The sequence below is a fragment of the Piliocolobus tephrosceles genome, chromosome 8 (assembly GCF_002776525.5).
Source record: "Piliocolobus tephrosceles isolate RC106 chromosome 8, ASM277652v3, whole genome shotgun sequence".
Lineage (NCBI taxonomy): Eukaryota > Metazoa > Chordata > Mammalia > Primates > Cercopithecidae > Piliocolobus > Piliocolobus tephrosceles.
This window is the reverse complement of record NC_045441.1, coordinates 25,020,208-25,037,014: the sequence shown is the minus strand read 5'-3', so window position 1 is coordinate 25,037,014 and position 16,807 is coordinate 25,020,208. Positions and strand designations below refer to the sequence as shown.

Below are 16,807 nucleotides of genomic sequence, written 5' to 3'. Positions count from 1 at the left end.
AAACCAATTCTACCAACTATTTCCTAGATTTCTTTCTTTTTTTCTCCTCTTTTATGAATCGAGAAACATTGTTTACAGTTCGCCCTGAGGCTTCCGGTACTGCTTATCAGCGTCTGAGGTATTGCAACTAGAGTTGCTCTGTTCTTTTATAATGGTAGGCTGCAGAAGCTTCCCTCCCCATTTTTTAAGTTTCCATCTGAAACTTACAAGTAGGTAAATATAGTGTGCTAATTCATTTTTTGTTAATAAGATAAAAACCTCTTTTTAATAAATTAAACTTTTTTTCAGTTGCAAGCATGATATGCTCTCAAAAAACTGAACTTCTGCTATAGAAAGTGAAGTATTATAGGCCGGGTGTGGTGGCTGACACCTGTAATCCCAGCACTTTGAGAGGCTACAGAGGGAGGATTGCTTGAGGCCAGGAATTTGAGACCAGCCTGGGCAACAAAGCAAGACCCCATTTCTACAAAAAGTGCCTGTGGTCCCAGCTACTTGGGAGGCCGGGGTGGGAGGATCACTTGAGCTGAGAAGTTATGATTGTACCACTGCACTCCAGCCTGGGCGACAGAGTGAGACCCTATCTCTGAAAAAAAAAAGTGAAATAATATACTTTTCTTCCAGTAGCAACACTTTCTGGCAGCCTTGTCCAGACCCCATCTCTCTCTTCCTCTTTCTTGGTCTTTACTAGCCTTTATGCCCTATCAAGGTAAACGATCAAACCTCTCCTGAATCTTTAACAAGCAGGATGTTGATCTCATTTTCTAAAAAGAAAATGATCTTCTCTTATTACACACAGATGGTTTAACTTACCTTTTTTTACTTTTTTTATACCAAAACTCCATCAACTAACTTATGAATAGTAAATAAACATTTGTCAACATCTGTTCTACTATGTAAAAAGAATATACAGATAAACATGAGTAGTTAATTAAACAAGCACTGACAAAGTAAAAAAAAATAGTTATTGACTGGGCATGGTGGCTCACATCTGTAATCCTAGCATTTTGGGAGGCCGAGGCAGTCAGATTGCTTTAGTCCAGGAGTTCAAAATCAGCCTGGCAACATGGCAAAACCCCATCTCTACCAAAAAATATAAAAATTTCGCCTGGCCTGGTGGCACATGCCTGTAGTCTCAGCTACTCGGGAGGCTGAGGCTTAGGTAAGATCATGGCATGAACCATGATCATGCCATTGCACTCCAACCTGGGTGACAGAGTGAGCCCCCGTCCCAAAACAAAAAATGAAATAAAATAAATAAGTTCTTTACCTATAACATAACAATCCTGCCACATATAAAATAACAATATTTCTATCAAAACATCTATTTTTCTATTATTTTAAATCTAAAATTAAATGGAAATCATCCTTACAGATATTCATTAATCAAAATGATCCACAATACAATGCTTCTAGAATACATAAAGATGACCATAAAAGGAAAGTGAGTATACCTCAGTAAGACAACTGCAGTGGCATTTTTGGTTATTATTGAAAAATTTAAGTTTAATAAAACTTTAAAAAGGGTGAAGGGCATCCTTAAAGGTAAACATAAATTATTAAAATCAGTTTTAATGGCCAGGGACAGTGACTCATGCCTATAATCCTAGCACTTTGTGAGGCTGAGGCGGGCAGATCACCTGAGGTCAGGAGTTTGAGACCAGCCTGGCCAACATGGTGAAACCCTGTCTATACTAAAAATACAAAATTAGTCGGGCATGGTGGCACACGCCTGTAATCCCAGCTGCTCGGGAGGCTGAGGCAGGAGAATCACTTGAACCCAGGAGGCAGAGTTTGCAGTGAGCCAAGATCACGCCACTGCACTCCAGCCTGAGCAAAAAAAAGAGCGAAACTCTGTCTCAAAAGAAAAAGTAAATAAATAAAAATAAAAACAAAAGCAGTTTTAATAAATTCCTAACTTGATCTTGAAATTAGTGCCCTAAAAATGGAGCAGTAACATAATTAAGTCAATCATCTTATCTCAATATTAATGGTTAATGTAGAAACAGGTATAAAGGAAAATTTCTCAGAAAGATGAGATTGTTCATTGTTCTTGTGGATATGTAAAAACAATGCTAACTCAAAAGCAGCCAACTGGACAGCTGCAGATGCTGAACCCAATGGAAACACTAAGTAGGCATAGCATGAATCAGTAATTAACAAAGCAGATGCAGAAAGCTTGATGAGGGTGAATAATTGCATAGATGGGAATAGTAAAAGGAGCTGGTAACAGTACAAGTTTTATAAGAAATTGGATAAACTCTTTGTATTCATGAATTTGTTAGCAAGAGTGCTTCAATAATACACAGATAATATATTTTTTAAATGTTTTGATTACATTGATAAATACCTTTATATGGTACTTATCACTAAAGAAATTTAAAAATGGTCCACAGGAAAATATTGGTAGGGTGAACATAAAAATAATTATAAAAGTAAAGAATGAAATAATATTTCAGGTAGGCTAACTACAGAGGCATCAAATTTGTTTATTTTTGGAATTCTTAATTTTAATGACATGTTGAAATTAGAATGCACATCATTTTCTAATTTTTATATGTATGTATGCATGTACATATATATACACACATGCATGTATTTTATAGAAAATCTTCCCTACTAGTCAGGACTTCCCTTGAGGATAGGTATCATGTTTTGTTATGTACTCCAAAAACACCAGGCCCAGTGTCTTCTATATAAATAAATACCTGTGGAATCAGGAAGATAATATATATCTTGGTTACTTAAAATATAATGAAAATAGGCAATATGATTAAACATACTTTAGTAAAAGCATTCAGAGTAAACTGCACAGACACTGAACATATGACTTGGTAACATCTTTTAGGAGGCTTTCTTTTTTGAGAAATAGCTCTTAAACTACAGTGACAGACTTTTTTGAGAAATAGCTCTTAAACTGCTCTTAAACTGTAGTTTAAAAACTAGAAATTTGTAGAGGTATAGATGCATTTATAGCAAACTTGGAAAACAGCTTTCAGAATTCTGGGTATATAAGGAAGCCAACAGCATGGTTCATTTAGAGCCTTTTTCCTTAGGACATATGTTGCAAGAATTACTACTCTTACAAATGCAGCAGATTCATTGCTCATTACTATAGCAAGTGTTTTAACCCAAAGCAGATTTGTTCTTCATCTATTGGTCCATTTGATATAATTCCATATTATTTTAGTTATCATTGTAAATGCACACACTTTCTATTGTCTACTTATTCATTAATTCACAAATATTTACTGAGGACCTGCAACGTGCCAGTCACTCTTCTTGATGCAGGGATATAGCAGTGAACAAACAAAAATCACTACACTTGTGGAAATTTTATTCTAGGGATGGATACAGACAATAGTCATGATAAATCAATAAAATATGTAATAAATTAGACAATGTTAAGTGCTAAGTAAAAAAAAAAAGCAGAGAAGGCCTATAGGAAATATGAAGAAGTAGAATTTTAAATAGAGTGGCCAGGAAAGGGCTCACGAAGAAGTGACATTTGGGTTAGGTCCCGAGGAAGCAAGGGAGCTAGTCCTGCAGATATCTGAGGGTAGAACATTCCATGCGGGGAGGATTCCAAGTTGCAAAGGCCTTGAGGTGAAATAGTGCCTGGAATTGAGGAATATCAAGGAGGCCAGTGTGTCCATGGGAGAGGAAGTAGTTGGAGATGAGATCAAAGAGGTGACAGGAGGCTAGGTCATAAAGGACTTCACAGGAAAGGAAGCCACTGAAGGTTTTGAACAGAGTGACATGATCTGATTTTTTCACAGGTTCACTCTGGCCACTGAGTTTTGAGAACAGTGTGAAAGAGGGTAGGGTGGGAATACAGAGACGGTCTAGAAGACTGCCATAATCCAGACAAGAGGTGGTGGTGGCTTGAACCAGAGTGGTAGCAAGTGGCTAGACTCTGGATGTATTTCGAAGATAGTATCCACAGGATTTGAAGACAGAATATGAAGTGAGGTTATCCAGTATTTGGGATATAGTTACATTTCCACTGTTCTCTCCTAAGTGATGAAAAAGACATAATTTTTCACAAGTTGTCTGACATTTTCAGAGTTTGACGGTCCTGATATTCAACTTTCTTTTGTTCCTGAGTTTGAAAACACACCCCATTATTTCCATGTCTTACCTCAGCCTTGAGGATGAAGACGAGATGTAACTGTCTGAAGACTGACAGTTGCCAGCACTATCTCATGAGCTCTTCCTACACTGTAAGCTCCACTAGGCTTATTTCCTTCCCCTTGATGTCCTCAAAGCCTGATTCAGAACCTTGCACACGTTAGGGTCTCAAAAAATGTTTGTTGAATGGTTTAGTCTACATTTCCCATTCCCACTGTTTTTTTTTTTTTAGTTTCACCGTGTCACCCAGGCTGGAGTGGTGCAGTGGCGCGATCATGGCCCACTGCATGCTCACCTCCGGGACTCAAGCAGTCCTCCCGCCTCGGCCTCCCGAGTAGCTGGGACTCCAGAAATGCGCCACCATGATTTGTTAATTTTTTGTGTTTTTAGTTGAGATGAGTTTTCGCCATGTGGCCCAGGCTGGTCTCCAACTTCTGGCCTCAAACGATCCACCTGCCTTGGCCTCCCAAAGTGCGAGGATTACAGATATGAGCCACCGCGGCCTGCCTCCCAGTTACTGTAGAAGATTAAATTTTCACACTTGCTAATGTGAAAATGAATAATAAACTGAAAATAACATTAAGCCCTTATCAATTGCAGAATCACAAGCTACAATGTGAATTTCAGTATTAAGCATAGTATGCTGGGGTACTGTCAAGTGGTCATTGAGCCTCTTGCACTTTTCACTATTACTAGCTCAACCTGAAGGTGTTTTAGCTTCCCCGCACCTCCTAAGCGGAAGGACGAGGAGACTGGCTTTGCTATTTGCAGCTAGGGCCGAGTGTCACAGCGCACCATGGAATTCAGTCCCCTATAAACGGGTACAAACGTCTCTGAAAGATCAGTCAATATGCGTTATCCGACTAGCGGGAGACCCCAGCCGCTCGCCGGCACAGCCACAAGCCCTGGAGACACTGGCCCGCGCTGGGCACGCCGGGAGTTGTAGTTCCTCCCACTCTCTCTCGCTGCCCGCCGGCCTGCGTCGCACGAGCGCCCCCAGCGGCGCGCAGGCTCCGGGAAGCGCAGCGCGCGCGGACCCCGGGGGCAGTTTCCTAGCAACCGGCGCAGCGGCTACGTCACGGTGGCAGGTTCTAAGCGCTGCCGGGCACCGTAGGGCCGCCGTGTGTATCTTCCAGCATCTGCGGGCTGGTGGAAGCGCTGCTCACAGTTAGTGTCCGTACGTCTTCGTCCGCCATTACCCTCCTTATCCTGCTCCAGGTAGCGGAGAACCGCCTCCCGCCGCGCACCCTCCACTGAGGCTCGGGTCAGAGGCTAGAGGCCGCCCGGCCCGCCCCTGCGCGGCCCTTTCCCCTGAGCCCGCGGAGCCCGCCGCCCCGGGCCTCGGGGGAACGATGCTGGAGTCCATTCGCGTGACGGGTGAGTGCAGGGAAGGGCTGGCCGCGGCGGGGGTGCGGGGCGGACCGGCGTCCCGCCGCCTGGGGTCGAGGTAATGGTAGCCACCGGCTGGGCGCGCCGCTCGGGACTCCACCCTGCGTCCCGACCCCTGCGGGGCGCTCAGGAGGCGCTCGCGAAAAACCTACGGAGGGAAGAGAGAAATCGGCCCCTTTTCCTTTCGTCACTTGTTATCAGTAAGTACATGCTGTGGAATCTCGTGAAAAATATTATAATAATACACCGGTTGCTGGTCCTACAAAGGTACAATCCAAAGATTGTTAAATCCTATTTCAAAACACGCTAGGTGTGTGATTAAGCTTCACAATTTTCTAGAATATTCAGAAAAAATAAGCTAAGTGAAAGAACACATTCTGTATTTCAGTATTTATACTGTGTATATTTGTGTGTGTATGCTTTTATTCTTAAACAGTGAGAACATTTTGAGTTGATATTATAATAGGCCATTTTACAGTACAGATTATACCAAGTGTAAAACATGGGTCTTTAAACAGACCCCAGGTCAGAAAGTCTGAAAGTTTACCTGCATTTTTTAAAATTCAGTTCGATCTCTGGGAGCCCAGAACTTGACTCTTACTATTTGTAAATCGCTATGCGTGTTAGCCATTAAAAAAAAAACCTTACGTAATCTTAGAGTAATTTTCTAGGCCATTTTCCCAGCATTTGATTCTGTACGCAAACATTTTTGCAAGGCAGGGTTTTGACAGTTCAGAATTATGACGAAGAACAACGGAGTAAAGGGAAATACCTACTCAAACTAGTGCCAAAATAAGGCCGGAATTTTAAATTTTTAAACAATGCAGTACCTAATAGACTATTTTTTCTGTGAGCACTCTAACTGAAAAACCAAACCCCTTGCCAGTGAAAACATTTTAATTTTATACTGTTTTATTTCATGTTCAATGTTATACGGAGTTGATTTGTGCAGTCATGACATTGCCGCGATGTGTCTCATTTATGTTGACAGGAAGCATAGTTACAGGATCCAAGATTGAAAAGGCAACTTTAATTGGCGTTAGAGTTTTTAAAGATGTGATTTGATGTAGATGCTACTTTTATCCTAAAACACAATTAAAATGTCAAAAGTTACTTAAAAGTACCATACCTCCTAAATATGGAGCAAGGTTTCTCAACCTCAGCACCATTAACTTTGTTGTTGTGTTTTTGAGACGGAGTCTCGCTCTGTCACCCAGGCTGGAGTGCAATGGCGCTGTCTCTGCTCACTGCAATCTCCACCTCCCGGGTTCAAGCGATTCTCCTGCCTTGACCTCCGAGTAACTGGGATTACAGAGGCACGCCACCACGCCCGGCGAATTTTTGTAGTTTTAGTAGAGACAGGGGTTCAACATGTTGGCCAGGCTGGTTGGAACTCCTGACCTCAGGTGATCCTCCCACCTCGGCCTCCCAAAGTGCTGGGATTACAGGCATGAGCCACACTGTGCCCAGCCTAGCACTGTTAACTTTGGACAAGATAATTCTTCCTTGTGGGATGCTGTTCTTTGCCCCGACCCCGTAATTGTGACAACTAAAAATCACAATTGGGCAAAGGGGTGGGGCAGGGCAACATCTTCTTCTCCATAGAATCAGTGCTTTGAAGAAAAATGTAGATTTCTGTCACAGTGCACATTATTTGATTGAGAAATCACATAGATTAAAATGATTTTCCCAAACCGTAACAATCATTGTAGAGATACAAATAAAATAATATTAGAAAGCAGATACTCTGATCACTTAGTCATGCAGAGTGATCTCTTGATATGTCAACATGTTGAGTTAGAAGTTTGAGAAGAGATACTTTGGAAAGTAGTAGACCCACTCCTCTTGTCTCATTTCCCTTCCTATAATTTAGTGGCGGTACATTTATCAATCCAACCCTGTATGTTTGCAAACCCTGAGGTAAATAATTTGGCAGTGAGTTTCTATAGTACAATAAAGTTCAAACAGCCATTTGAGACCATTCAAGCCTCTAATTTACAATTCCTTTAAAAATAACCGGGTCATTTTTCAGACTACTTTCTCTCATATTTAACTAGTTGAAATAATTCTAGAGCCCGGTGCCCAGCATTTCACTGCGATATCAGAAAAACCCAATTTGGACAGCCAGAAACTTCATGTAGAGAGTTAAGCTGAAAACATGCCCTCCTCTCCCCTGGTCATTCCCTCATGATTCATTGATATCTAAGATGGCCATGTTCTTCTTTCTGGTTAGCAGAACTTGATTGTGGTAAGAGTACTGATGGAAATGTGTTCATTTTTTTTTAGCTCTAAAAGTTGTTGCAAATATAGAACAGACTCATTTTATATTTCAGGAATGAAGCAATTACTTGTTTCTGAAATCACTTCCTATATAATACCTTACCCACTTTTGACTTACTAGTATATGCTATCTATGCTGTTTAAAAATGGAATCAAATCAGAAAAGGTTTTTTTTGACTTCTCATGGCCTTTTAAAGAGGAAGGTTCTCAGGCTGGTTGCTGTGGCTCACACTTATAATCCCAGCACTTTGTGAGGTAGAGAGCAGGTGGATTACCTGAGCTCAGGAGTTCGAGACCAACCTGGGCAACACAGCAAAACCCCATCTCTACAAAAAATTAAAAAATTAGCCAGGCATGGTGGCCTGCGCCTGTAGTCCTAGCTACTTGGAAGGCTGAGGCAGGAGTATCACTTGAGCGCCCAGGCGTCAGAGGTTGCAGTGAGCCAGAATTGCCACTGCACTCCAGCCTTGGTCACAGATTGAGACCCTGTCACAAAAAAAAAAAAAAAAGAAAGTTCTACTTTAGCTTCTGGGATTTAAAAAAAAAAAGAGGGTTTATTATACTAAAGCCACTAAAATCTTGATTCTAAAATATAGATTAATTACCTTATTAACATGAAATTTGCCTTGGAATTCAAATTTAATGATTCAAAATATTTCCCTATGTACATTTTTCCATGTGGTGTTTCTGTAGGAGCTGAATATAATATTTAATGTGATACTAATAATAGTTAACAAAGGCTGCTTACTTATAGTCCAGCACTGTTCTCAGCACTTCACACATACTAACTTTTAAAATCCTTACAACAGTACTATGAAGTATGTATTATTATTATCATCCCATTTTACAGATAAGGAAACTATAGCACAAAGAAGTTATGTAACTTGGTCAGGGTTATAGCTATTAATAAACAGAGCCAAGATTCATACCAGACAGCTCCATTCCAAAGCCCATGTTGTCAACTACTAGGAAAATCAGCTCACTATTATAGTGACTGTACACTGATTTGTGCCACAAAACCCAACCTCAAGATTTCATTTAATATCTGTGTCACATTATCTGATGGTTTGCTCAAGTGTTGGTTTTTAGGTTTTTAATCACAGGCAAGTATGTAATAATTTTTACCTGGGAAAATCATATTTCACTTGAATATAAATTTGTTGTTTTCAAAATAGAAGACATCTAGTTCATTCATTAACAAAATGCTATGAGAAACCGTATAAGATTATGTTCATTTATGATTTCCTATTGGCTTTATTTTGTATGTGATGTAAGAAGTGATTAATGAGTCATTCCAGAAATGAAGTGTCTTTATATCAAAGATGAATGTTTAAAAATACTGGAAATGAAAGTCTTAAGGCCAGCGTTAGGCCATACAGGATGAATATACCTAGGCACATAGCTCCTATTTGTTCTACAGCGGCAGGTACCTACCATTAAAACTTGTCTTCAACATCACTGATTGTTTCATTTTTCTTTTGCCTTCCTGGGATTATTTTTTCCTCAACCGTCGGGCAACTAAGTCTTTTACCCTTTCTTTCCTCTCAAATATTCTCTTGCCTTGTCTACTTCTCTGGCCACCCTTTCATAAGCAGGACAGTGAATGAGCAAAACCAAACACAGATGTATGTTGTAAAAAAGCTTATAATTTCATTGCTGAGGAAGTCTGTCATACAACAAATATAAACCTGCAACCATGATAAAGGACTTCGAAGAAGAGATACAAGGTGTTATGAGGGTCTAAAATGAAAGAGTTAAGGAAGGTTTCCTGACCAAGTGCTATTTGAACTGAAAGATGAGTGGGTATTAATCTAACAAAAAGGGATAGAAGGGCCCAGCAGACACAGAGAGGAGCATGTGAAGAAGTATGCTCGGAGAGAGCATGGTAAGGATGAGATATGGTCAAAGTGAGAGAAGGCTGAAGTGGAGAAATTGAGGAACACAGTGTGAGGTGAGGCTGCAGAGGCAGAAAGATCTGACCAAGAGTGACCTCATAGACCAGTTAAGAGTTTTGTCCATCCCAAGGGAAAGCCATGTTTGTTTCTGGCACATTCAGTGTTGTTTTAGATGATGTATAATGCTCACTCTTACCACAACCATCACCATCAAGGGTATCTAGACTACTCTGTATATTTCTAACTGTAAAAACAACAAACATGCAAGTTTCTGACCCCAAAACAACAGTGTCCCATTGTAAGTTACTAATAGAGCAACACTGAATTGCTCTTACCTGGGGCTGTGAAATTTTTAGGAATCCTAAAGTACAGTCAAGTTTCTGAATTCCTGAATGACATTAGCAGTGCCTTTCGTCTCATTTTCTTAAAGTTGATAAGCTACATTGGTTGCTATTGAATTTAGAGATACTATAGTTAATAGATTATCTGTTATAGTGTGGACAAATTGAGCAATAAATATATTTTTAAGGATACTGATTTTATACATCCTTAAAAAAATTAAAGTGTAACTTATATAAAGTTTACAAGTCTTAAATGTGCAGCCCAATGACTTTGTACATACATAACCATCGCCCAGAACAGAGAGAGAACATTTCCAGCGCCTAGCAGGTTTCCTAGTATCTCCTCCTAGATTATGATTCATCCCTCAAAGGTAACTGCTATTCTGACATCTAATACCATAAATTAGTTTTGCTGTTTTGAACTACATATAAACGAAATTATACACTATATAATCTTTTGATGTGGCTTCATTTGCTCAACATTGTCTGAGATACATCCATATTGTTGCTTACAGCGTCAGTTTTCCTTTCATTGCCGTATAGTCTTCTGTTGTATGAGCCTACCACAATTTATCCTTTCTACTGTTGATATTGTTTGAGGTGTTTTTGTTTGTTTGTTTGTTTTTTAGAGTTGGGGTTTTGCTATGTTCTCTAGGCTGGACTCAAACTCCTGGGTTCCAGTAATCTTCCAGCCTCAGCTTCCTAAATAGCTGGGATTACAGGCATGTGCCACTGTGCCTGGCTTCTTTTGAGTTTTAAGTGATGAAATTCTTGATAAAATTAAAGTTTACCTTGTTTGGGGATTACTTTGTTTTGTTTTGGCCTTTCTTTTGTTTGTAATCAAGTAACCTATTGTTTTGTGGTATAAAATTATCCCAGATTCTCAGGTTTCGTAAGTATTAGTGAACCACAGGAAATTTCCATTCTGTAGGTCAAAACTGGTTGAATAGTATTTGCCACCAGGCTTTGTTTCTGGTGATCTTCCTTTTCAGCCAGAGACCTCTTGATTCCTGAAACCTCCCCTACTCACAGCTGTGAAACACTGCATTTAGAGAGCAGTGTCTCCCTTTTGCCCCATTCTGTTAGATGAGGAACGGGAGGTAACGATGGACTTAATGATTAGGCTAATATTACAGAGAGGTGGATGTCAGGAATCTTGGTATCCTTTTCTCCTGTTCTAAATATATACTAAGCTTTCATTGTGTTGATTACTTCGGTGTATTCATCTACTTGTGAATAGACTGTCAATTTTAATGTACAAATATTATTTACCCTTTTTTCTTTAGTATGGGTAATCAGGTTGGGGCGAATAATTTTCTTCTATCAACAAATTATTTTAATTCTCTCCAATATTATAGTGAAACAGATTGCTTGTAGCTTAAGTTTTACATTATATAATGAGTACCTTTAATGTGAGAAAGTATGCTTTTTAATTACCTTATTACTTTTCTGGGAAAACACGAGCTACACTTCCTCCAAATAAGTCTGTTTATGCTTTAAAAATGTTTTGATTCAGGAAAAAGGATTCAGAGAATAGGATGTTCTTTAATAAATTGTGTCGAATGTTATCAGCCTCTTAGTGTTCTTAACCATGTTCAGGTCTTTTTTTCACAAAAGTAAGCAACAGTATTTAAAATTACAAAAACAATATCTTAGGTACTTTTTAATGCAACTGAAATACAATTACTGTGACTCTGAGAAATTAATTTATATCCATCTTGTATGAGTTGCGTGAAGGACCATGTGCCCCAGTTTTATGAACTTCATGGGCTATCCAGCATTTAACAGGATTGGCATTTGTAAAATAAATAGACCATTAACACTCCCAAACTTTATTCAGCAGCAGATGGAGCTTCAAAAGGGACTCGTGCTAAGCTTTTCAGGAGATAATTAGCAAGTGAACTGAAATGCTGTAATTCCTGGGGAGAGAGGTTCTGTCAGGCATATACTGTCATCCCGCTGCCATACTTCACTCCTCCTTGAGTATTTTGACAGGTGGTTTAGGACGGTTTTTTTTTTTTTTTAGTATCTGGAAATGTATAGGCTGTTTCAGTTGGCACGAAATTGTGAATTTGGAGGTCACTGATGCTTTATGACCACAGAACTCAGCAAGTCCAGTTCTTTGGTCATAAAGCTACTAGGTGTTAGAAGACAAACAGCATTTTTACATTGAATATTCATTTTTAAAAAATCAGTACAACATATATGTAGTGAATCATCAAAACAGAAATTCTTCAGAGTAGTCTTATTTATTGATTTTAATTTGATGTAACTCCGTCCCTTCTTATTATGACGATCAATTGAAAAAACAACCTGATTTCCTCCCTTTACCTTTCCAGCTACGGCTAGTCCTTACTCTACTTCCTAGGCTTATGCTTATTTGAGTTCTTTTACATTTCCCCTTTTCGTGTCTATTTCGGTTTTTTTTTTCATTATCACCCCTTGTCTCCTAAGCTTTTGGTGTGGTTTTAGGGAAACCGACATTATTCCTGGCATTTGGGCTACAGCCTGTGTCCTGGTTTTCCTTAGCCTGTCTGCTTGGCCTGCCCAGTTTTGACTGTTAGTTGACGACACACAAATCTATGAAACTCCTGAGAAACTGGGAGCTACCAGCCTATGATTAATGTTTTGTTTATTTGTCCAGTTAATTTTGTCTTGTTGAGTCTTTAACATTTATTGAACAGCTTCTTTGTACAACCTGTCTTCAACATGACCCTATGTGATCTATCTCCTACCTCTAAACTTACACATATAATAGACATTTAGCCCCTGCAAGCTTTAAAGATACCTTTGTTATCTTTTAGACGTCAGAATTCAGATTTCACATGCTGGCCTAGAAAATGTAAGTAAAAGGACTTTTAAATACCTTACATATTTGGATTATTATCTACTTTAGTACTGTCTCTTTACCCTAGACTCTATGGCTCCTGGGTTTTAAAAACTAACATTTAGATCAGTTTCTCTACCTTGATACTATTGACATTTTGAAATGAATATTTCTTTGTTGTAGGAGATTGTCCTATGCAGTGAAGGATGTTTAGCAGCATCCCTGGCCTTTACCTGCTAGATGCCAGTAGCCTCTCCCCAGTTGTGACAACCAAAATGTCTCTAGACATTGCCAAATGTTCCCTGGAGGGTAAAATCGCCTTCTGTTAGGAACCACTGGTTTAGGGTCTTTCCTGTTATATTTTCATGTCTGCAGTAATCTCATATTTGAATGGTCCCAGAACTACAAGTACATATTTATTCAGAACGGTTGCAGAATTGCATGTTTAGGGTCATTTGTTTATTCAGTTGTTTATTCAGTGAACATTTATTGACAGGAGTTGAGCTGGAGTCTTGTTCAGATGAGATGTATTTAAGACAAACTTCATCAGTTTAGAATTGAGTCTGAAAACCCTTAAGGGTCTACTTGAAATCTCCTCATTCGTTTCTCTTCACATTGCTTCCTTCCTCATCTAAACTGTAGGTTATTGTTTGAGTCTTTTGTTTTTCATGTTTAATTATATACTACATTGTATTATTGTTGAAATCTTCATAGGAATGCCTTGTCTTCAGAGCCAGATTAGAAGCTGGTTATTGGTAAGAACAATGTGTTTATACAGTTGTTTATCAGAGCCATGTGCTGAATTAGTAGTATTCTACGTATTTGTTGAATGAAACAATGCAGATCAACACAATTTTAAAGTAGTGAATGCTCAACAGTTTATCCAGTGATTCTTACCTGTTTAAAGCACTTGCGAGTTCTAAAAACAAAGCTGCCCTCTCCTTCATTTGCCATTTGATATATTAATACCTTTGTAATAGTTATTAAAATTTGCTTTTCTAACTTGCCAAGAAAAAAGGCCTTGTTTTTCTTTAACCTTAACATACAGCTTAGAATTATGAAGAAAATCAACCAGTTATTCATACTGAGTGACATTACTAAAACATGCTTGAAGATGCCATCTGTTTAATCTTAACAATGGTTTTTGAGTAAATAAGGCTTTATTGTTCTTCTTTTACTGATAGCTACCTTTTATATATTTCCAAATTTCAAGATTGTATTACCTTTGAAAGTGCCTTGGATTTTACTTTATTACTGAAAATACTATTTTAAAATATATGCTTTCTATGAAATCCACATTCTGTTTTTTTTTTTTTTTTTTCTTTAAGATAAGGTCTCACTCTGTCACCCAGGCTAGAGTGCAGTGGCACAATCTCAGCTCACAACAACCTCTGCCTCCCAGGTTCAGGTAATTCTCATGCCTCAGCCTCCTGAGTAGCTGGGATTACAGTGGCACACCACTATACCTGGCTAATTTTTGTATTTTTTGGTAGAGACAGGGTTTCACCATGTTGACCAGGCTGGTCTCCAGCTCCTGCTCAAGTGATCTGCCTGCCTCGACCTCCCAAAATGCTGAGATTACAGGCGTGAGCCACTGTGCCCAGCCGAAATCTACATTCTTTTGTAGAATCAAGTATTCAGATTCTTTATGTATATTATCTCACATATTAGACTTTGATCATCTAAATGGTTTGAAGCTGAGGATTTTTATAGATAATTTAACTTATATATACTCATAGAGAAGAGAAATGACAGTATCTAGCATGACCAAAGTTTAGTAATATATCCTTTTAATATTTAAAATGTTTTTTTCTAATGATTATTGCAAAATTACAAAGTTTAAAGAATCTTCAGAATACCTTTCCTAATAAACAATTTGCTTCATCTAGTATCTTTGTTATTTCTTTTGTTTTGATTTTGTTTATTAACACAGAAAAGCTTCACTGGCCTGAGCAAGAACTTGCTAAGAAGTCTATTCTAAATGCAGAAGATTCATTGATCATTGACAGCAAAAGAAGCATTTCACATTTATCCTCGGGAGTGCTAAAAGACATTTTCACAACTGGAACCAGTAGTTACAATGTCCTACTACAGAGCAAGGAGGAAAAAAAGTATCACTCACAAAAACAGTCTTCCTCCACCTACTCCAAAAGATGTAGAAAACCCAGCAAATCTCCTAACACTTCTCGTAGCAAAGATCCTCGCAGGATGAAAGCCCTGGTGCCTGTGACAAGCAGTGGTACTTGGTACTGCCTGGAAAGGCGGCCTGCTGTTTTTGTCGCTAGTTCAGTATCGAGTCCTGTAAAGTTTACACATGATATCTCTGTTACAGGGAACGGCATAGTACTGCCACCTAAACCCAAAAGCAAAGTCAAGTGGTGCCATTTCTCCACTCTTCCAAAGCCAAAGCCACAGCCTCAGCTGTCTAGAAGCTTTGAAAAGGGAGATGACTTTTCTGGGAAGAAATTTTGTATATTGACTGCTATAAAACCCACCAACTTAGAGAAAGAAAAACTGAGATTCTTCAAATCTGACTATACCTACAATCCTCAGTTTGAGTATGCTAATCCTGCTCTGCCAAGCGCATTAGCTAAGCACAGCCACGCATCTGACCGATTTCTTAAGCAGGTAAAATGCCGTTTCAATAGTGGTAGTTCATTTATATGTACTAAAACAATTATCTATGATCTTATAAGCAAAAACAAAGACATTTAAAAACATTCAAATTATTTCTATGTTATGGTTAATTCCCACTCAGGACATGTAAATATGTGACAAGATGAGTATCACTGTATATAAACTACATTGCTCTCATCAAAATTTAAAATCTGTTATATAGACTGTCTGTGACAGGAAGCAATTATATTAGGAAAACAGCTTCAGATTCTGGTTCTAAGCTTTCATGTGGGAGTTACAAACTCGTGGCCAATTTAGCCGCCTACAGACAAGTGTTGGGTAGCCCACACTACATTTTTGTTTTCTAATTGATTTATTTTTTGTTTTTTGTTTTTTTTTGAGACAGATTCTCACTCCATGCCCAGGCTGGAGTGTAGTGGCGCAATCTTGGCTGACTGCAATCTCTGCCTCCTGGGTTCAAGCGACTCTTGTGTCTCAGCTTCCCCAGTAGCTGGGACTACAGGCACCCGCCACCATGCCCAGCTAATTTTTAGTGAAGATGGGGTTTCACCATTTTGGCCAGGCTAGTCTCGAACTCCTGACCTCCAGTGATTTGCCCACCTTGGCCTCTCAAAGTGTTAGGGTTACAGGTGTGAGCCACCATCCCTGGCCTCTAATTGATTTTTTAATGTCTTAGATGGAACATGCAATCCCTGGTTCTTCCTATTGTGTTAAATTCCTGGCTTGCTTAGGCTCCAGTAAGTAGGTTGAGAACTGAAGCTTGATTCTTGTCCATGAGCTTGTTAATGCTTCACTGAAATTGTTAATCAGCATCAAATAAATATTTAAGCACTTATTCAAAGATAAAAAAATGGGATTTTCAAAATTATCTTCAAGGTTAGCAAATTATGATGTGAATGATATGAATAATACTTTTAAATTGCTCACTTTAAGTCCTTAGCAGTTTTGTATTTTACAGGGCTATAATACATTTCAGAACCTCATTTAAGTATTTAAGAAGAAATTAGCTAATGTTTATCTGCAGGGCATAGTTTTGAGATCATAAAGGCCAACAATATTTGGTCAAATTAACTTTATTCAGGTTTTTATATTAGCTTCAATGTGGCATTGTCAGTGACTGAAAATCTGTTTATAGGATAGGTAAAACTGCATGGTTCCTCTCTCCTGTGGTGCATGTCCTATTTTACCATTTTTGCTGATAATAGTTATTTGGTCTCGCGGCCAGCAGATATTTGGCTGTTTATTATAGATAACATGGAATCTGGCCAGTCTTTTGAAGCCATTATGTAAAACTTAATTATGTAAAGCCA

At 38.8% G+C, this 16,807-nt stretch overlaps 1 protein-coding gene across 3 annotated transcripts in view; it reads left to right on the top strand.

Annotated features, from left to right (window-relative positions):
* The window catches only part of KIAA0895 (KIAA0895 ortholog), a 65,432-nt gene that overhangs the window by 18,808 nt on the left and 29,817 nt on the right, over positions 1-16,807 (top strand). For 2 of the 3 annotated variants that reach the window (XM_023183020.1, XM_023183019.1), the window contains exons 1-2: positions 5,179-5,505; positions 14,794-15,488. In XM_023183020.1, the coding sequence (XP_023038788.1) occupies positions 5,481-5,505; positions 14,794-15,488 (720 nt within the window). In that variant the 5' untranslated portion in view covers positions 5,179-5,480. Of the gene's footprint in view, positions 1-5,178; positions 5,506-14,793; positions 15,489-16,807 lie in introns of those variants that run through there. The other variant, XM_023183021.1, reaches the window with a different exon arrangement.